The sequence below is a fragment of the Merops nubicus genome, unplaced genomic scaffold (genome assembly GCF_000691845.1).
Source record: "Merops nubicus isolate BGI_N331 unplaced genomic scaffold, ASM69184v1 scaffold6226, whole genome shotgun sequence".
In the NCBI taxonomy this organism is placed as follows: domain Eukaryota; kingdom Metazoa; phylum Chordata; class Aves; order Coraciiformes; family Meropidae; genus Merops; species Merops nubicus.
This window is the reverse complement of record NW_008615624.1, coordinates 30,420-51,919: the sequence shown is the minus strand read 5'-3', so window position 1 is coordinate 51,919 and position 21,500 is coordinate 30,420. Positions and strand designations below refer to the sequence as shown.

Below are 21,500 nucleotides of genomic sequence, written 5' to 3'. Positions count from 1 at the left end.
TGGTCACACTTTCCTGCCCAAGGAGAACTGCAAGGAGGAATGGGCCTCATGAAAAGGGTCTGTGGGGAAAATAGTAGCCCATCCAAGTCACTTTAACTGCAGAAGACTTATCACCAACCAACAGTGTATCCATCTGCTGTTAGATCACATCTTCAGATAAATCCTCCTTTTGCACACACTTTTAAATACACAATGATTTGCATCTATAGATGAGCCTTACACTTATCTCAAAGTTTCTGGCTGCTCCCCCAAACCATGAGTTGATGTTAGTGTGCCATGCCTTGATCCACCTCTCCTCTTCGCTGTAAAGAAAATGGATATTGTACTCCAAACAGGTTGGTGCATGGAGCAGCACAGTGATTTTGGCAAAGTGAAAGAGCAAAGTCTGTGCTCTGGATGCATCTCGTGCAGGTTCACTGAGCAGTCCTTGTCTCACTCAGTCAGTAAGCCATCACTACAGGATAAAGAGCTGAGTGGGGAATTAGGAAAGATTGATTTATAGCTATCTACAGCTCCTTCTTAGAGATGAAGTTCAGACAGCTTCTCTCTGTACCATGATGCTATCATATGATTTATGACTGCCAGCTAGACACAGGACAACCTAACTCATTTCTGTTGAACACAATGGAATCTTCAAAGTCTCAGGATATCTCTGAAGTCATTAATAAGCTCTTCTCTCTTCTACCATACATCTGGCTTAGTAAGTAAGAGTATATTACTGTGATTTAGCCAAACACTGGACTTCTTCCCTTGTATAAAACACCCGACACATTATCAGACATCTGTGGCATGTGCCATATTCTTACCTGAACTAATACATACTGACAGTTTCCTGGGAACTTGTATTTCAATCCATCAAACGTCAGATAATGAGCAGTACCAACAACAGTGCAGGTGCCATCACATGTATTTTTGGTGCATTCCCACTTTCGACCGTGGCACACACTGTAACAGAGAAAATGAATAAGTGACAGTTATCATTATTTCCAGTGTTTATGATAAGCAAGTGAATGCAACATGCTTTAGACAAAGCAGAAGTTTCTGCCTCCTGTAGCTCATGACCTGAAGACTCTCCAAAAGACACACAAGTGTTGATAAGTTACTATTTTGCCTTTTTCCTGGGTCTGGGTCAGGGAATAAGCAGCTGCAGACCAAACAGGAGCATTGTTTCCCTGTGTGTTCACTTCAGCTGCAGCTCCGTGAGGAACCATTTGACTTTTGTGTGCTGCTGTCTATCCTCAGGCGTGTCCCCAGCAGATCCTCTGTGTTAGGCCTCCAGAAGACACTCTTAGAGGGCTCCATGCCTTGGCTGTCAGAATACTTCTCCAGATAGACTTCCATAGCTGCTACACTACTGTGCACTAGGTGACACTCTCTCTTATTAACATAAATTAGCATATGTTCACATTGGGTGCATAAATCCAAATAGTGCATTAGCATGTTAAGTGAATAAGGAACACATTTCTTTTTTTTTCTTGGAAGCTGCATGTAGGAGCATGTGCTTTTTGAAACTCCCTATTACAAAAAGAGGCCTGGACAGAGCCTGCTAGAACATTTTGTAAGACTATTACTATTTTATTCAAATATGCTGCTCTGCTCTGTGTAACCTTTTAGAAAAACAGATTGATTACCTTCTATGGAGCATTAGAGGCTATACATGAAGTATTTTTTTCATTGCAGTACTGTCCATTTTTTTCCACCCCATTAAAAGCCAAACTAGTAATAAATTTAACATCTAACTGATGACAAAGGACACGTGCTTACTCTAGTGATCAGCTTCTGAGACCAAATAACCAGGACTGTAATTTGTTCTGCCTAGTGGCTTTTGCTCAGATTATATGCTTAGGTATAAAGCATCCTTCTCCAAAGAGGTCTCTGTTCTTAAAGTAAATTAATTCTTCATGATAGTTTATCTGACCTGGCAATTGGAGATGGTACCTCATGGTCTGACAAGAGCATACGTATGGATAGACATATTTATTTTCCTGTACATAGGTACATGGATATACACATATACACCCTCTTAGGAATATCCTAGAGGGAGGTGATTCTCCCCCTCTACTCTGCTCTGGTGAGACCCCACCTGGAGTACTGCATCCAGTTCTGGAGCCCCCATTACAAGAGGGACGTGGACCTGCTGGAGCGTGTCCAGAGAAGGGCCACGAGAATGATCCAAGGGCTGGAGCAGCTCTGCTGTGAGGACAGACTGAGAGAGTTGGGGCTGTTCAGTCTGGAGAAGAGAAGGCTCTGAGGTGACCTTATTGTGGCCTTCCAGTATCTTAGGGGGGCCTACAAGAAAGCTGGGGAGGGACTTTTTAGGATATTGAGTAACGACAGGACTAGGGGGAATGGGGCAAAGCTGGAAGTGGGCAGATTCAGGCTGGATGTGAGGAAGAAGTTCTTCACCATGAGAGTGGTGAGACCCTGGAATGGGTTGCCCAGGGGGGTGGTTGAGGCCCCATCCCTGGGGTTCTTTAAGGCCAGGCTGGATGAGGCTCTGGGCAGCCTGATCTAGTGGGAGGTGTCCCTGCTCATGGCAGAGGGGTTGGAACTGGGTGATCCTTGTGGTCCCTTCCCACCCTGACAGATTCTGATCTGTTTTAGCAGAGGACTTTAGAGCCCTAATGGCTCAATGGTTGGAGTTGATGATCTTAAAGGTCCCTTCCAACCTAAAGGATTCTATGATACTGTCCCCTGAGCTGTCCTGTGGTGATCAAACCAGAACATCCACCCTACAGGAGAATTCAAGTCTGGCAATACACAAATAGGGCTCCAAGCTAAATCTCAGCTTATGCAACAGGGGATGCGACAAGATGTGATAAGACTCCCGATCACAAAAGGAGATACACCAATGGGGCCCTGCCTGTAAAGCTTCCAAATGGTGTTGTTGAGGACACCTTCTAGACTTCCTCACAAGCACAGAATACAAGAGCAGGAAAAAAAAAACAAAACCCTGACATGCAGAGCAAAACAAGATCCTGGCTTGTTTTTTCTGGGGGAAGGGGAATTCTGAAGAGCAGTCAGGCACAAGGTTAAGGTCATGATATCATTATACCCATGTTGTTGTAGCAGCTGTACTGCACTGTCAATATTTTACAAAACCAGTGATGCCATGACAAAAGGGGCAGCATTCTTTTTTTGTTTCTTTCACTCCCTTTGGACTCTTCTTTTTTGCCTTTTGTTTTTCTTTATAGTTTTGGATTTTGGTTTGTTTGGTTTTTTTTAAAAAAAAAAGAACAAAATATAAACACCCACATGGTGACCATCTTCTGAGTAGATATTAAAAAAAAAAAAAGAACAAAATACAAACACCCACATGGTGACCATCTACTGAGTAGATATACAAAATGCAAAGAAAGCTAATTTTCTTATCTTGGTGTAACTCAGTTGGCTTCAGTGTAATTATACTGGTGAAACAGATGGAAGGAAAAATAGCAAGGCCTCTAGTCTTCATGATGACACCAAACCAGCCATATTCAACAGCAATCATTATTAAATTTATGAGAGTTTACAAGAACTTTTGTATCTCTTCATTGCTGTGATACGTAAGAATCTAAACTTTACATGCTACCCTCATAAATAAAGTTCAGGGAGGTAAATATGCTCATCTTAAAATGAGGGAAGTCTTGCCCTTTTCCAGAAGTATCTTTGAGAATCATAAGCCTTTCTACAAAAGCTGGAGGTATGAAAGAGGACCTTTTCCTTGACATCCACAGGCTTTTGATCAGTGAAATAAACTGATTTGCTTAACTAGCAAGAGACTGCGCAAACAAACAAAAAAACAAAACAACCAAGGTCAGTGAAGCATAAAATCTGATCATTCTTTTGTTTGTTATTAATTTTTGGGAGTTAAAGTAGCATCTAACACCAAATCTAATAATCTAATCCAATACTAATAATTTAATAATCTAATAAGCAATATCTCACTTCAGGTTGGAGAAACATTCATTTACTATATGAATGCAGATGGACAACATCCCTGCCCCAGGGACTTCCTAATCAAGCTCTATAAGGGCAGGGAAAGGGGAATTCTATCCCTGCTTTACAGATGTAAAAACTCAGGGAGAAAAACCTGAAGTACTTTCCCAAGATCAAATTGCTAACCAAAGAAAAACTGGGTACTGAACTAACTTCTCTAGTAATGCCTTAACTCAAGCATAAATATTGTTTAATCCTGATAACGCTTCACAGGATAACAAATATTGTGCAATACATTCTCTTCAAAGAATGAAATTTCAGTAATATTAAGCTTATTGCACCCTTTGCTATTAAATCTCCACAAACAGGTAGAGCAACACCAAGATTTTAGTACATATGTACATGAAGAGATTATAAAGTACGTGGTGCAGCAAAATTTAGATTAGCGAATTTCTGCTGTGTACTGCTTCATAAATATTATTCCAAAATTTTCACTGAGCTCTAAAATGAATTCCCAATACATAGCATAACAGAAGTTTTGCCACTGGCTTAGACTTGGAGACATTCCGTTGTTCATGAATTAGGGTCTCCCATATGTCAAGTTGGATGTAAACGCCAAATCTGACACCTCTGGCTCATATATTGCATTTGCAGGTGTTCACATCTGGCTAAGAACAAGTGAGAATGAGAACTCCTGCAACAGCAGTACAAAAAGCAAAAACAAAAGAAAAGGAAGATCTGACCTCCAAAATGCAGACTCTCCATTCTTATTAATTCTCAAAGCAATAGTAATTTCCTATATCACTTTCTAAATGACATTTGACTAGATACTTGCTGAGAACCATCATGAAACTTTTCAAAGTCACATAGTTCAAAAATGCCCTAGTGACATTTTTGAAGGGACCTTATTTCCAATTTTACTTTCATATTCAAGAAAAATGCCTAAAATGAGAGGAAGAACTTTTTATCAATGAGAAAAGAAACATGATTTCTAACATTTGCTTGACAATGATGTTGAAGGAAATTCTATGTACTAGAGGAAATATCACTTACCAGTGACATTGTCAGAAACAAAAGTGCAGTTACAAGAGTGAAGCAACATGATTATGAATACTTTAAGACTGAATATTATAAGGACTGAAAATAAGAAGACTGTGCATAGTTCTTGTGAAGAATGTTGTGAAGATTCTTGTATCTTCTAGTGAAGTTATTGTGCAGAATCTTGCACATTGGAGCTCTGCAGGAAAGAGCCACCATTCCCTCATGAAACACAGAAGAGCAAAGACCTCCAATGCAGCAAGCATACCAAGCAGCCAGAAGCCAAGAATTGTCCAGGAGGCAAATACCCTGTACTTTATCCAAGGCTGTGCTGAGGGTTCCCCTCCATGCAAATCTCATAGCCCAGCACTTTCTTTTGAACCCCCAAATTTCTTTTCAAGAACCAAACAGGATAAATAGGGATGTGTATGAAAGACATGGAGCACTTACTCTTTTTTACTAAAAATATATCACCAGCTCCCTCTTTTTTTCTTCCCCTCCCTGCCCCTTTTTTTTTTTTAATATATCAACGGACTGAGCATTCATTTGATAAACAAGAGGTCAGCTCTATTTCTGCCTGATTCTTTAATATTTTCCTGAAGAGCTCCTGTCATATTACAGCTGGCATATCACATCACTTCTGCTGAAGGGCATAAGGGCATCCCTTTCTGCTTCTGGCTGAAAAGGACTGATTTGAAGGGCTCCAGACTGCAAAAAAAAAAGGGGGAGCACGACAGTGGAGCTTAGAGATAAAGTGCAGGCTCCATTCCTCCCACCCTAAAGGAACTACCATATTGTTCTCTTGTGTTGCAAGATCAAGGAGGAAATCCACTAGCCAGTGGCTACAGAGGAGCTGCACAGACACACAGACTACCTGTTTGTAAGGTAGCAGGTACAGTTTGCCAGCTGCTGCTCTGGTCTTTAAGCAGCATGTGAAGGGAATATGCTCATCTGTGTGACACGTGCATTATTACTGCACTGCAAAACGTGACCATATAGAAAAACAGATCTGTTAAGCAACCAATATTTGGTTTTATTAAAAACACGTTAGATGCCCTAAAGGAAAAGCAGTTCCAGTGGCTCACCAGGTGTTGCAGTCGTTGGTCACTGTCTCTCCCTTGGCATATTCTCTTCCATTGTGAAAACACGGGCATCTCTCAAGAGCAACACACTTGTTTTCATGTCGTACCTAAAGAAAACACACAGTCTGTCAGCAAGCAGGTCTGTTGGTATGTGCCAGTGTGTGGAGGACTAAGCACAAGAATGCGTGGATAAAGATTAAAGGAAAGGATAGAGGAAATGTTTGAAGACTGTCTAAGGTAAGAAAGGGACAGAATTGCTAATATTTTTTCCTGTTAACATAAATAGAGCTATGAGTACATAAATCACAGTCTTGCTTCAGGGGCTGAACAGCAGTTTAAACTGCTGGGATAATAGATTATAGAAGAATGTCATGATGAGAAAGTCCAACGTGATGAAAACCACAAGGCGGTGAAGATAAAATAGACAACCCTGAATGACAAGAGTTATACAGCACATGCTTCTCACACACAGCAAACTGAAAGAGAGCTTACCAGAAGATCAGCCAGGTGCAGGCCTCAGCTGGGCTAAAAACTGAAATACGAAGACTAAAAAGTGTTCAAGGAGCCACAGTGCCAGAAGAACCCCAGTGCAAATGCAGATTCTGTTGTCTCAGATAACAGCCCCTCTACAAAGCCCACCACCCTGTTGACTTGCCTCTGAAAAACTGCAGTACTCACTCATTTTCTTTCAAATTCCTACTTATTTCCTAGAAGGTAGAATAAATATCAGTCCACCTGAGATATTATTCTACTCTCACAGATTCTGGGAAATAGGTCAATATGTTCCATCTACAATTTTTTCTTTGCAGTTTTACCCTAGCAACAGTAGTTTCTCTTTGTATAACAACAAACCATTTGTGCCATTTAAACAACAATTTTAAAAAATAATTAAAAAAAAAATAATGCCTTTAGCTTAGGCCTTTTTTTCCATTCTTTCTCTCTGTGTTTTCTGTGATTACTCCCTTTCTGTTCTGAAGAGAGCCAGTTTTAGAGAATCAAACAAAAGCAAGGCTGCTATGCTGGTTTTCCTCTCATCATAGCTCTCCAAAGCCAGGGGTAAGTTTGGAATACCCAAACAATGGGCACTTCTCCTCCTTCTCATTCAAAAGTCACAGAATACCACTTTCCCACCTTAAACTCTTTCTATAAAATCATTAAAACAGTTTCTTTTTTACCATTAAATACAGGCCAATGAGATCAATGTAGTCTGAACGCCAGGTTAATAAAGAAGAACAGCTCTGCCTTTTCCTATGGGGACCTAGAACTGCCACAGGGAACTAATAAAAAGGATTTCATAGCCCAGAGACCCTTCATTCATATGCAGCTCCACACGCTCTGTGGCTTATAGAGAGCTATAGGATGCCAAATAAACTCACACCAGTAGAAGCAGGATGGAAACAAAGAAATACTTTTCTAGATCATAGAGCTGGGGCTAAGCCTCTGACAATCTCCACAAAAGAATGGGAGAAAACAGGCCAGAGATGACCATATGTTTCTGAGGGTGTTTAATTCCTTCCTTCCTTTCTTCCTGGTGGCATTCAGGAGTTTAAAAAAAAAAAAAAAAAGGCAATATATGACTTCACATTCATGGCAACATTTCTGAAACTTCCCAGTGTTCAGCCACACAGTTCACAGTAGACTTGAGGGCTACCCTTGGGATTCAAAACTTAGGAATGGACATGTGGTTGGAGAAAAGATTAGGACCTGTTTTACTTGCTCCCTCACACACTGACATGAGGCTAGTCACAGCCTATCCCCAACTCTAAAATCTCACTGAACTGGTATTAGGACTTGTCTATCTCTGCAGAGTAGGTGGGTGAGACTTGGAAAGCTGGACGTAAATGCCCAAAGTGGACTTCACCCAGAAGACTGGTTATTTTTGCTGCTAAACTCAACAGATTATGGTTTTGTTAACAGTAACCCACAATCTACTGGTCACACTGACAGCACATCCAAAAGCTGGTATATCTGGCAGCCTGGTGGCATTACAAGTCTGTCAAGCATAGTACCATGTGGCACTGGAAAGCTAGGGGAATTATTCACAAACAGCTGCATGTTCTGGGGAAATCTCTCAATCCATTGATAGCATTTAATACGGAGGATCTAACAGTGGTGAGTGCTTGAGGTGATGGGAGGCATGAGTGTTGGGAAGGCAACCACAAGAAAAGCCACAGGTTTGTAAGGAGAACAGCTGCTGTTCATCTCACACCTCTATAATAATGCTCTTGAATCCATCCATGGGATTGTAAGGGGTTGGTGATACATACATGCACACTTTGGGATCTGAAAGAAATGTCCATTGTTTCCTTGCTCTGTCTTATTAGTTGTTAAGCCTCAACAACTCTTGCAAAAGGAAGGAAAATATTACAGATTTCAGAACCTTTGAGATTCTTCTCCCCTAAACTCTGCCTTGATGAGGCTGAATCTCTCTTGGTCGAGACATTTTTGATAAGTACCTCACTGTCAAGGGAAGCTCAGATTTTCACTCTGTTCCTCCTGACACACCTCAGGGCTTCAGCAGAAAGTCAGCCAAAGGTATGGAGGAGTATGGGATTAAGCAAAGGAAGTGGGTCAGATTGGAACCCAAAAGCTGATACATTTTGACTGAAACAGACAGTCACCATTTCTGTGCAAAGACAAGTCCAAATCATGTTAGGACAGACCACTCAAGATGTGCTGGTTTACATTTGACTTGAAGAAAGTCAGCCAAAGGTATGGGGGAGTATGGGATTAAGCAAAGGAAGTGGGTCAGATTGGAACCCAAAAGCTGATACATTTTGACTGAAACAGACAGTCACCATTTCTGTGCAGACTAAGACAAGTCCAAATCACGTGAGGACAGACCACTCAAGATGTGCTGGTTTACATTTGACTTCTCTTTCTTGTGTTAGCTGGATACTTCTTATGTTTGCTTTATATCTGCTTGGGCAGAGGCACACACCAGAAAGTTGGTACCCAGCTCCTTGTGAAAACTCTGTCTTGTAATTATACAGGATAAGGCTACACTGAAGAATAGAAAACAGAGCTAGCAGGAAAATCAAAATTTCATTCTACCAAGATTCTGTTGAAAACAGTTTGTTATAAAAAACCCTTGCAAACTTTTCTGATTAAAATGTTTAGGGTTTTTGGCTTTTCTTTTTCTTCTCAGCTACAATAGTTTTAGAAATAGTTTTATTTCAGCAGCTGTAATACAATAAAATGTTTCATTTTTATTTTAAACCTTAATTTTGCTTCAGTTGCTGGAAATTGAAAGAAATTAGTTTTCTAGTTTTGAAGTGCCTTGATTTTGTGCTTTCTGATTGTTCTGCTCCATTTTTTCCCCAGGAAGGTGGTTAACACTCCATTTGTATATTTATTAATATTTTCCAATGGGAGAAATCTGAAGTGCTGTAAACTAATCTCAGAAAGCATATTTTTCCCCACACTTCTGCACATATGTTATGATTTATCTTTTCTGCTCTGCAAAAGGGTGACAAGTATGGAGAATTTCTCCTCCTCCAGATGATCAAAGACAGAAAAAGAAGAATTACTTTTCATGACATATTGAACGTTTTTGTTTTCAAGAAATCAAAACAATGTAAAATATTAAGTCAAGGTGAACTGGAAAACCTATTTTTCAGTTAAAAGAAATTACATTTCATCTGCATTTTCTGACTGGGAAAATAATTGATTGATTTGCAAAGTCTCACCCCAGCAAATTTTCCAGTTCAAATCTAGGTAATGCAGCATCACGTTTATGAAGCATCTTTGATTTTTTTATTATTATTATTATTATTTTTTATATATGTAATTAAAAATTGGCAGGCAATTTGTGCATACAAATTTTTAACACTATGGATCCCTCTCTTTAAGACTGATAACTCAGCTAACTCATCTGTTAAATATCTCTTGATATATGTAGGGACAACATTACACTTAATTACATATTAACTGCTATATATACTTTCAAATGGCATTGGAGAGTTATGTAAACCAAATCTCTTTGACTATGTTTCCTGATGATATGAACCATCTTAGAGAAGCAAGAAGATGCCTTCCCTCAGTGTGCCCACAGTCTTTAAGGTAGAGAGCAACAGGATGCAAAGGAGAACCTGGTCACCACAGCAAATTTTTCCATCTTTAGCAATTGATACTGGAAACACATTACAGAATGCAGAAAAGGAAAAAGCACCCCCCAAACCATCTCAGGTAGGTACCTATTGGGGATGAGGAGGAACCTGCTCTTTGATAACAAGCTGACAGGTCCTGTGGAGCCACGTGCATAGCAAAGGGCACCTAACAAAAGCAATAAGCTTGATCCTGCCTTTGCATGGCCACAGTTACAACCAAATCATCTATATATTGGCCTCTCTCATCACAGCTTTGAGAAACACTATTCTCCCAGGTTTTATTCCCTGCCAGATGGGAAGCCAACGAGAATGAGCAATTATAGACTGAGTTTACAGGAAAATTGAACCATACTGTCATCTAGTGGACAAAGAACTTATTTTATTAGGTTTGGGGTGTTTTTTTGGGTGGGTTTTATTTAATACTGAGCCTGATTCTTCTATTCAAAACCTGACAAAGCATCTTGTTGAACTCAGTGGCATGTTTCACATCATTGCAGAGTCAGCTGGAGTTTCCATTTCCAAAATACCAAAGATTGCTCCTCCTGGCAAGAATTTTATTAAACAATTGTTTGAATGATTGTTCCAGCCTCCTGAAAAGAAAGGTGAAATTCTACACTAACTAACTGTGAAGGTTAATTACTAGGAAGTTCATTTGGGGGAGCTTGGGGGGTGACAGTGGAGGGGCCCCTCTCTTTTTCTTTTTTCTCTTGAGTTGTTATCTTAATTTGTTTTCATTTGGTTTTGAGTGTGGTATTACTACACCCTGGAACTGAACCCAAACATCAAGGCCCTTCACCAAATTAAAATGATCTGATTGTTATGTAAAGAGAAAGATCTGTTCCTACTGCAGCCCCTGGAACTTTACAAGTACACAAACTTTTGCAAGCTTATTTATCACACTATTACTTAGGAATATTAATCTCTAAAAGGAAAGACATTTAAAAACTGAAATGTGGAAAGAAAATTTGAAGAATCTAAAATGTGCAAAGAAAAACTTGCTTTAAAATTGTAGTGAAAATGTGCTCAACGTTGATGTGACTGTCTTCAGATCCTGTTCTGTGTGTTTCACTTTGCACCTACAAACTTCACAAGCTTGAGATTTTGTCTACAGCTGGCATTTTAGTCTGCAGGGTCACCTATTTACATAAATGTGTGTTTATCAGCAAAATATGGTAGAAAAGGTTTTTTTTAAATACATTATTAATGTTAGAAATTACTGTGTTTTGAGAATTTTTTTGCTTGTTTGTTTGTTTCTAGTAAGACAATGGAAGGAATTTTTTAGGGAGAAAACACCTGTGTTCATATATGTGTGGAAAAACCAACACAATTTTATAAAAATACATGGCTCCAGGGAAAGTTAATTGCTTTTTTAAAAATTGAATTTAAACTGATGTATGCAGTCAATTCATTAAAGCTGAATCCTAAAAATAAACAGGCATCTCAGCACTAGAAGTAATCACCCACACCTTCATTTGCTAATGTCCAGTGCATATTAATCTGAGCCCACACCTTGACCAGCCATAAAAGATTTTAAAAACCAAAAAAGCAATCTTCTACATTTCTAGACTCCCTGAGTTGCAGCACTTCAAAACATCTTGCTTTACCATACACCCCTCTGAGTCAGAGAACTGCACCAGCACGTCTCCAAATACCACAGATATCAAATGAAGACTTAAAATTGTATTTTTTTGTATTTTATCCCTCAAACTAAATACACACACAACCTCCACTCTCTTTTTGCAGCATCTGCTGGGTATTTTCATCTGCATTTCATGCATTAAACAACACAAACTTCTTAACCCCAGCAGTTTTCCTGGACAGAGAACTTAGCTTCATAAAGAATATAAAATGTGCTCCACCTTTACCCTAGTCACACGAACCCCCAGCCCCTAGTGAGATCCTGGGCATGACTTTTCACTGCCCAGAAAATGCTGCACAGCACTGAACACTGACACTTTTTTCTGTTGCTCAGAGAACAAGAGGAGCAATTGCTCTCTATTCTACTCCATCTGCTTTTTATCAGGGCTCCAAATTGACATTGAGCTCATCGTCATTGGCTTAGCAAATATCTACTTGCTATTTGCTCTATTTAAAAATTATTAAACTAATATTTAAATTTGAGTGTTGCAGGGGAACATAACCCTGGACTCCAAAGAGCATATCACCACTGAAAAAAAAACGTGCTCAGCACACCATCTGCAACTCCAAGACACTCTTTGGCATCGTCTTAGCAAGTTGGACATCCCATGTTCCTTCCCATGGGGAACTCTCACTTTGGTACAACACACAGGAAGGCAGAAGCAGAGACAGAGACTTGACAAGGAGGCAACCAGTATCAGCAGGAGGGTTTGGCCGGATGTGGGGTAGGTATCTGGGCTACGAGTGCCTGTGTGCTTCTATCCCTCTGACTAGGGAAGTTCAGCAAGACTGAGGAGGAGTTTTAGAGGAGTTAAAGGAAGACATAAATTTATCTTTAAAAATAGGGTGTTTGGCTTTTGGATTATAAATTATTACAAGCTAAATTTCAACTTCTATGCACATACACTAATATATACATTTTAAACTACAGTCAATTCTTCACAATCACATATTTGAAAGACACAAGAAGACTGCTGATCAGGGGAAAAGAATGAAGGCAAGAAAGCAAAGAGGAGCCTGCTTACCATTCCTTTTGGACAGAGGCATCCAGATATGCAGCCATGGCTGATGCACTCCAGGTCGTAATTCTGGCAAGTCTTGGCACACTCCAACCCTTCAGCTCTTGGGTTGTTTGCAGGACAGATAAATCTTTCCATGGGGGGTCTGCACGTCAAGCTCCTTTTTACTTTAAATAAAAAATGTACAAAAATTGCAATTTGAACACAAAGATGGTTAGGAGAGCATTTTTCTACAGGATAAAACAACAGTTTGTTTTAGAAAACCAATTTAGGATATAGAATGGAGCAATGCCACTAACCCACTGTGCATGACATCATAAGGTAACAGTCCCCACCACCCAAGAAGTGACCTCAGTTGTGCTATCATAAAACCCTGTATTCCATTATGAAAGCAAAAGGATCTGCACAAGGATTCAATTACAGATGTCACTACAGCTACAAGCACCCTTCATTGTGAAACCTATTTCAGCCTGTAGGCAGTGTACACTAGCAATGCCAGCACAAAATGAATGTTCTGAGGAGCAACAGCACCATATATATTATTATGCTTAGACTCACTTCCATCACAGAGTGTAACTACATGGGCGACTGTTAATAACAATATCCTTAAACAAAAAGATTTCAAACTCTTTGAGGACTCAGATTCTGATGGAAGGGCAGGACTTCCCAAGAAACTCCAGGTTATTATTTCAAGTGATGCTAGAAATATGCCTCTCTGAGGATTTGTAAGTCTTAATGCAGTAGCAGCAGGATAATAATGTCTTAATAACATTGCAGCAACAGTTTGCTGAGATATCAAGCTGGAAGGTTTCACCCAAAGAATAGTGAGGGCAAACCAGTGACAACATTACCAGTGGTCTATCAAGAACCCTTCTCCCATCACAATCTCATAAACCCCATCCATATATACGTGGGGAACCTCAAAAAAAATCCCAGATGACTAAAGAGCAACTGCAGTGACTAACTATCATTCTGCATGGGACATGAGCCCTGCACTCTCCCATGTGTGAAAAACCTCTGGTACTTCTTCCCTAGTTTAAATTACCAAGAGACTGAAGAGTGTGGGGGGAAGGGATGGAAGAAAAAAAAAAAAATCTGAAAAAAAAAGAAGGCATACTAACTTCTGGCAGATGGCCTCTCATCAGCGAAAACATCTGGCAGGAAGGCACCAGGAGCTCTGTTTGTACTGCAGTGCATGAAACCATTTTCACAATAGCTAAGAAAAACAAATAGAGCTTATATTTAACATAGTGACATTTAGCTTTCACTCACACGGGTGTTTTCAGGCAGGCCCACAGGAGTCAGAGTACCAAAATTACACCTCCCATTGGGGCTGATCTATTGCTCTCCATCCACTGTGCCTATCAACTTTAAAGGCAAACCTTCCTTAAGATAGCTGCAGTGATATAGCAGCATGCTATGCACTGTCCCACTGAACCCTCTGCACAGGCAGAGAGCTGCACAAGATAACAGTCAGGACTGCTGTGGAGAGAGGTAAGGGACCACTTAGACCTGCAACTGATGATTTCTTCAGTAAACCAGAAAAGAAGAAGACACTGTTCCTGAAACTGGGCTTGCCAGGAGCTGCCCAGCAGTTACATTCCTACTCTCAAGTGTACAGCTACTCAATTGAACAATTAGAAATGTTTTTTTTTAATATTTGTATCTTTGAAAGAGGTAATTGGGTTTTAACATTTAAGAAATGTATCTCAGTACATTAAAGTGACATTTTAAAAGCCCACAAATTAGCTATTGTCAGTAATTAAACTCCATTTCAAACTGGCAGGAACTGTTCATAGAGTAGAGCTTAGTAATCTTTTCCAAGGTGGCCTTTGAAATGATATGGATAAAGATGCAACAGCAAAACTCTCAATTTTTTTTTAATTTTTTTTTTTTTTGAGGCAAAATCTTGCCCTCTTTTAGATTATTTTCAGTGGAGGCAAAGGAACTGAGGAACTGAAACAGTTAACCATTCAGCCTATCCAAAACTTTGGGATGAGTCACTTACCACATGGTGTAATGATCCGAAAAGATGTCCTCTGGCTGGAAGATCTCACCATCATAGTAACAAGAGCAGTGGGATTTTGGCACGCACTGCTCACGCTCGTCCAGGTAGTGCCCGGGGGGACAGTAGCATCCTTCCACACAGAGCTCATCACAGTCCTCATCCGGGTAGGACAGAGACCTACAGGTCTGGTTGCAGGGTGTCCCACACTGCTGGTACACTTGGCCTTCAGGACAGGTCATTGCTGTTGAATGACATGCACATCAGGGAGGGTGGCGTTTGATCCAAAGCCAGCTAGTGGGAAAGCTGCCTAAACCAGGCTGGGAAGCTGGGGATTAAAATGTATTTACTCAATTTACTCATTGAGGGAGGCCTGTATTACAATGACTCTCCTGAGCTCTACAGCTACAGTGAAACCAAGCAGAAGCTTACTACATGCAGTTCCAAACAGCCAGGATTGAATTGCAGCCCCTGCAGTGGAAATCCATCCATGAAATTTCATCCAGAATGAAAAACATGGGCTCTGTCCAATCTCTGTTACTGCTTGGATCTGCAAATTAGTATCACTGCAAGTGTCACGGACACATTCACACTTCTCTTCCTTTGCAACATGGTTAGGGAAGTCTTGGTCCCTGCAAGTAAAAATGTAGGTTTCTGCCTTGGTAAGGACGTGCAGCAATAGTTTAAAGCCTCACATCCCAGAAGCTCTCAGTGATTTTGGTGGAAACAGGTACAAATACTGAAGTCATTTAGAGATCATGGAGTCAAACCTTGGGTACTAATGATTTTTGATGATTATTACTTTTTTTATGAAGAGCTAACAATGGCCTGTGGGGCTGTTTTGGCCTGTTTATAAAACTTCTACTTGGCCCTGAAGTGCTGTTTTTGTGGCAGTCTCCTCTGCATACACCAGCATCAGCACTAGGTGGCAGCTATGACAAAACATTTCAAAGGATGAGGGAGGAGAAAAGAAATTGGGATTATGAAGGCCTTTTCACAGGCTTCCTGATAAGTACGATTTACACAATTTGTCGTTTCAGCACCCTTCCAAAGCAAGTGTCCAGAGTTGTAAGGTGATGAAGTCAGATGTTCAGTGGAGTGAGGGAAGCAGCTGCAAATAAAAGTTGGCACGTTTATATGGTGCTAAAACCAAGATGGAGAGGTCAGAAGGAAAGCTCTTCCTCTTATCATCACTGCAGAGTGCTTTGATAATCCCTGCCTTCTCTTCTGTAAACACACAACCCTGGGAACTGTGGCAGCAATAGCAATAAAAGAAAAACTATAGCAAGGCTACAGCCCTGCAGCCTCACTCAGCTGCTAGCACTGAGGCTGACAAAACAAGGTCTACCTGCCAACTGATGTCTAATGTTTACCTTCACAAAATTCTTCAGAAATGAATAATTACTTCTTCTTACTGAAGAGAGGCATGCTTGCACCAACATCTCCCCAGCTTCTGTTGGAGAACCTGAAGTCCCACACACGAGGGGATAAGCACCTAACCTGAGGATCCAGATCAGATCCTGAGGCAACTAAGGAGACTTGAAGCCTTCTTCAGAGCAAAGATCTCCCAAGTTTGGGACTTGTGCCCAAACTATTTAACATACTTTTCACAACACAGCCCAAGAAATCTAGGTGTGCTTTCAACACAGTAGGCAGAGTAAATACCTCCTAACTCAGAAATAAACAGACTATAAATCCACTCACAATTATAGGAGTCTTTGGCAACTATTCACAGAACAGTGCTTCTAATTTGCATAAACATGATCTTTGCAGTAAATCAAACACTGAACAGACACAGCCCAGGGCTGAGGATCATTTTAGATGTAACTTTCACCACTCAAGGCTTGTGCAAGCAGGACAACCATGAAAGCTCAGTCAAAACTACGATTTGCCACACGCAAACCTCTGGAAACAAGGAACCGGTCTGGCAGATTCCAGGCAGGTACACCAGTTTACTAGAGTTTCAAGGTTCCAAAAGGATAGGATTACTGAGCCCAAAATCCTGCCCTACTTTATAATCAGTGGTAACACTCCCTGCCCACAGGGACAACTTTGCAGTGGATCCTTTTCTTAGCTAAAGCTTTGCATTTCATCCTATCTGCCCATGCAGTTCCTAAGATTTTAGAAACATCCCATTTTTCTAGCAATGCTACCCAATGCCATATTGACATTCCAAGCCCTAATACACTGCTCCATCACTTCCCAGAAACATCTCATCTATAAAACCAAAAAAAATAAGAAAACTGACCTGAGAGGGGTCAGTTGTCTGTACATTTTGTAATACATTACCACTAAATAAAAAAAAAAAAAAATAGTTATTGCCAAGAAAATAAGAGAAAAAGGTGAGGTGCATTTAGTCTTTACAGGTGCCAGATGTAAAAGTGAACCAGCTCAACGGTGTGCTCTGAAGCTCAGCCTGCCCCAGGGGTAAAATGGGAAATAGTGGGAAACATTGGGAAACTGTGTATCCGTCAGACAGCTCATCCAGCTTCTTGTGGCTGTGTTTTCAAGCCAGAGTGAAAAATCCTGACCAGTTTCTCGGGTAGGGCAAGGTGAAAACACCATCATACCTAGGTCAGAGGCTCTAGTTGAAGGTACACCCTGTCAGGAGCAGATTCAACACAGCTGCTCCATCTGGTATGCTGAGCCCCTCCATCCATATAGCCATCCTCAAATGCTGCCCAGAGCCTGCCCTTAATTTCCTTCTCTCCACTCCAGCAGTCTTGGATTTATCCCATACAAATCCTCTCATAGAAGCCATGTAAAGACAAAAAACTACCCCAGCCCCACCACATTAAGGAAAATAGCTGGTTTATTAACAGGTCCTAAAAACTGAAGAGAGATCCAAGGACCTGCTGACTGATGCCCCTTTGCCACAAACCAATATGTACGTATATATACACACGCACAACATCAATTCATTTAGGTTAGAAAAGACTTTTAAGATCAAGTCCAACCATTAAAATAAAACTACTAAGACCATCACTAAACCACATCCCTAAGTGCCACATCTACATGGTTTAAATACCTCCAGGGATGGTGACTCCACCACTTCCCTGGGCAGCCTGTTCCAGGGCTTGACAACCCTTTCAGTGAAGAAATTTTTCATAATATCTAACCTAAACCTCCCCTGGCACACATTTACTCTTGTCCTATTGCTCGTTGCTTGGGAAGAGAGACTGATGACCACCGATCTACATTTTCTTTCCAAGTAGTTTTAGAGAGCAATGTCTTCCCTGAGCCTCCTTTTTTCCAGGCTAAACCCCACTTCCCTCATCCACTCCTCATAAGACTTATTCTCTAGACCCTCCACCAGCTTTGTTGCCCTTCTTCGGACATGCTCCAGCACCTTATAGCCCTTCTTGTAGTGAGGGACCCAACACTGAACACAGTATTCAAGATGCAGCCTCATCAGTGACAAGTACAGGGGGACAATCACTTCCTGGTCCTGCTGGCCACACTAACTCAGACGCATGCCAAGATGCCATTGGCCTTCTTGGCCACCTGGGCACACTGTTGGCTCATGTTCATCCAGCTGTCTATCAACATCTCCAGGTTCTTTTCCACCAAGCAGCTTTATAGCCACTCTTCCCCAAGCCTGTAGCATTGCCTGGGGTTGTTGTGACCCAAGTGCAAGACCTGACACTTGGCCTTGTTGAATCTTATGCAGCTTAATGGGCTTTGGCCCATTGATGTAGCCTGTCCAGGTCCCTCTGTAGAGCCTTCTAGCAGATCAAGACTCCTGCCTAATTTGGTGTCATGTGCAAACTTCCTGAGGATGCCCTCGATCCTTCCATTTAGGTCATCGATAAGGATGTTAAGGTGAACTGGTCTCAACACTGAGCCCTGGGGAACATCACCTGTGAGCGGCCACCGACTGGATTGAACTCTTATTCACCACCACCCCTTGTGCTCAGCCAGCCCATTCTTTACATGCATGTGCATGAGAGAGACAGCCCATCTCAACAATATGGCTTATCTGCTCCTTTCATGCAGCATGAAGGGATTGGCTCTGTTCCTTATTTATGATGGGCCGCAAGGGTATGAGTCAGCTGTTAAACAATCAAACTGCAACTAAAATCATTTCAAAGACACGGGAGAGGAACGTGCTTGTTAGCTTGACATGGAGCAGAAATGCTGTACTACACTAACAACCTACCTCCCTGCCATTTATCCACTTCAAATCAAGCAAAACATTTTTGTCAAGTCATTTCCCAAGAAACTGAATCTCTGTTGACCAAGGCAGCAGTGGAGCACGTGTTCAGTGCACTGGGCCATCAGCACAAATTACACAACCTGCACATTTACGTCTCAAGCCCATTAAAAGAGGGATTGTTCGCCTTCATGTGACAGGAGATGTCTAAGGCACCAGGAGTATTTAATGGGGGCTGATGGATCTGCAATCAGGGAAATCATCACTTTATGAAAGCATACAGCGCTCTGTAATGCACAGAAAGGAGGAAGCAGCTCTGCACTATTAAAGATTAATTGTGAAAATTGACTTGTTCAATTACAGAAAGAACGATGCTGCATTATCGCTGCTCTTTCTTTCAGCCTCCAGACCTGTACATTTCTAAAAGGGTTTTTATTACATTACTGTTCCACTCTCTGAACATTTACATAAATTAGGTAAAATATTATGAAACCATGGAGCAGTTTAACATAAACTGGTTTTGTTCTCATTCACAGTAAATATTCTCCAGCCTGCAGAACTTACCAACCTTACAGACACTGACCCTGCCCCAGGTGGAAGGCCAGTGACCTATCTTTTTCCTCTCTCTTCCAGTTTCTACACACTCACTTTATAAATGTTTTCCCCGCCTCCTGTTTGGGAAGAAATAGCAGTACACATCTGGAAGGCTGCGCAGCATACATGCTTTTCCCCAAAATTTTCAATTGTCTTTCCTTAATAGCAAAGTTGCACGGGAAAATGGAAAAAAAACCATGCAATTCACAAATATTTATGGGAAAAAGTGTATCCATGATCTATTGAAATTCCATTGCAAAGGATTTTTTTCCTACCACATTGACCTAACAGAGAAAGAAAAGAAATAAAAGATGCTGGCTTCCAGCTTCTTAGCAGTTTGGCTATTAATCTTTTCTTTCTACTATTCCACCTCTGTAACCCAAACCTGTTGCCTGAATTTTCATTCTGTCCTTTTGCAACATCTCATCTTTTAGAATGCAAGCTTTTAAACCAAGGTTGCCATTTATTACAGGTGACACCCTGCAAACAACCCTCAGGGGAATTAAAAACTCAGCTTTTGCTGACTTTCATAGAAGTTAAATGTCTACAGAAAATGCCACAGACAAAGCTTTTGGTCACCTAGCTCCGTGTTGTCACCCACTGCCTGTTGAGCCAGGCTCAGGATCACATCTTGAAGCAACTGCCACATCATACTAGAATTTATTATGGAGAAGAAGGAAACGAGCCCATATGGGATTAGAAAAACAATGTTTGCCCACTACCTAAATGGTGTACATGAAATGAGATCCAACATGGACCTCAGACCTCTGCACTGACAGGGTGATAATCAGACTCCTGAGAAAGAGAGAGAGATGCCAGAGAGGTTGTGAGATCTCCATTCTTGGAGATATTCAAAACTTGTCCAGGTAATACTCCAGTCAATCTGCTGTATGTTATTCCTGCTATGAGCTGGGGTGGTACCAGAATCCTGCTGATATAAATGTGTCTATACTTGTATGATTCTGTTCTGTGATAGCACTTGACTATCTGCCTTCGTGCTTCCTCCATACCCTCAATTTTGGCTAGAATCAAGAATTACTGACAAAGTCAGGAGCTGGGAATCTTGGAGGAGGTACCAAAGAAAGTAATCCATATGTTACTCTAAATCACTTTGAAGTTCCTTCCCTGGGGTTGAAAAACAAAAAAGTGTTCAGGTGAGTAGGTGAAACTTAAATACAGCTAAAAATGGAAATCCAGTCAAAAGGAAAATACACAGGTTTTAGGAACATTTCACTTACGGCAGAAGTCAGGTTCCCTCCACTGGACCAGGATGTTCTTCCTGGCACAGGCAGCTGCATAGTTAGCAACAGCAGAGCACAGACAATCCTTCCCATTGGAGCAGGAGCAAACATCAAAGCGGCAGTTCTTCACGTGGGGAGAGGGACTGACTTCATGGTGACAGGGTTCAAACGCAGAAGACATCAGAACTGAGCAGGAGTCCTCAGCATATTTGGCTAAAAAGAGAAAAATTATATGCTTGCACTGCATCAATTAGTGCCTTTCAAGAAAGGCTAGAAAAGCCACAGTATTTTCTTTTTCTTTTGTAAAAAACAAGCACACAGAAGACTGAACACACAAAAGAATAAAATAGGATTAAGTAGGCATAGATAGCATCATAGCTCACAGTTCTCGAGCTCCACTAAAAGAATAATGTTTCACTAGTAAAACAAATCAAGGAAAACTAATGCTTTTATATTCAGTTATCACTATTTCTGGTGCTGTACTACCTTTTACAGGGCCTCTGCTCTACTGCTTTTTATATTTGCAAGACCTTCTAGGCTGCACTACACTTACAAATCATCAGTAATCACTTGGATCTACAGACATAAAATTTTCTGTGTTCTTGCTCCTCCCAGAAATCAGAGGTTGCTGCAACACCTGGGAAAACAAATTGCTCTAAGAATTTCTCTCTGTGTTGAACCAGGGCAGCCAAGCAGCATAGAG

The 21,500-nt window shown here is 40.9% G+C and overlaps 1 protein-coding gene across 1 annotated transcript in view; it reads right to left on the bottom strand.

Moving 5' to 3' along the window:
- Positions 1-21,500, bottom strand: part of VWF (von Willebrand factor) — a gene marked incomplete at both ends in the record, with an annotated part of 84,169 nt that overhangs the window by 38,987 nt on the left and 23,682 nt on the right. The window contains 6 exons of the mRNA XM_008942582.1: positions 807-945; positions 6,042-6,145; positions 12,811-12,971; positions 13,926-14,020; positions 14,813-15,053; positions 20,795-21,010. Of these exons, the coding sequence (XP_008940830.1) occupies positions 807-945; positions 6,042-6,145; positions 12,811-12,971; positions 13,926-14,020; positions 14,813-15,053; positions 20,795-21,010 (956 nt within the window). The remainder of the gene's footprint in view (positions 1-806; positions 946-6,041; positions 6,146-12,810; positions 12,972-13,925; positions 14,021-14,812; positions 15,054-20,794; positions 21,011-21,500) is intronic.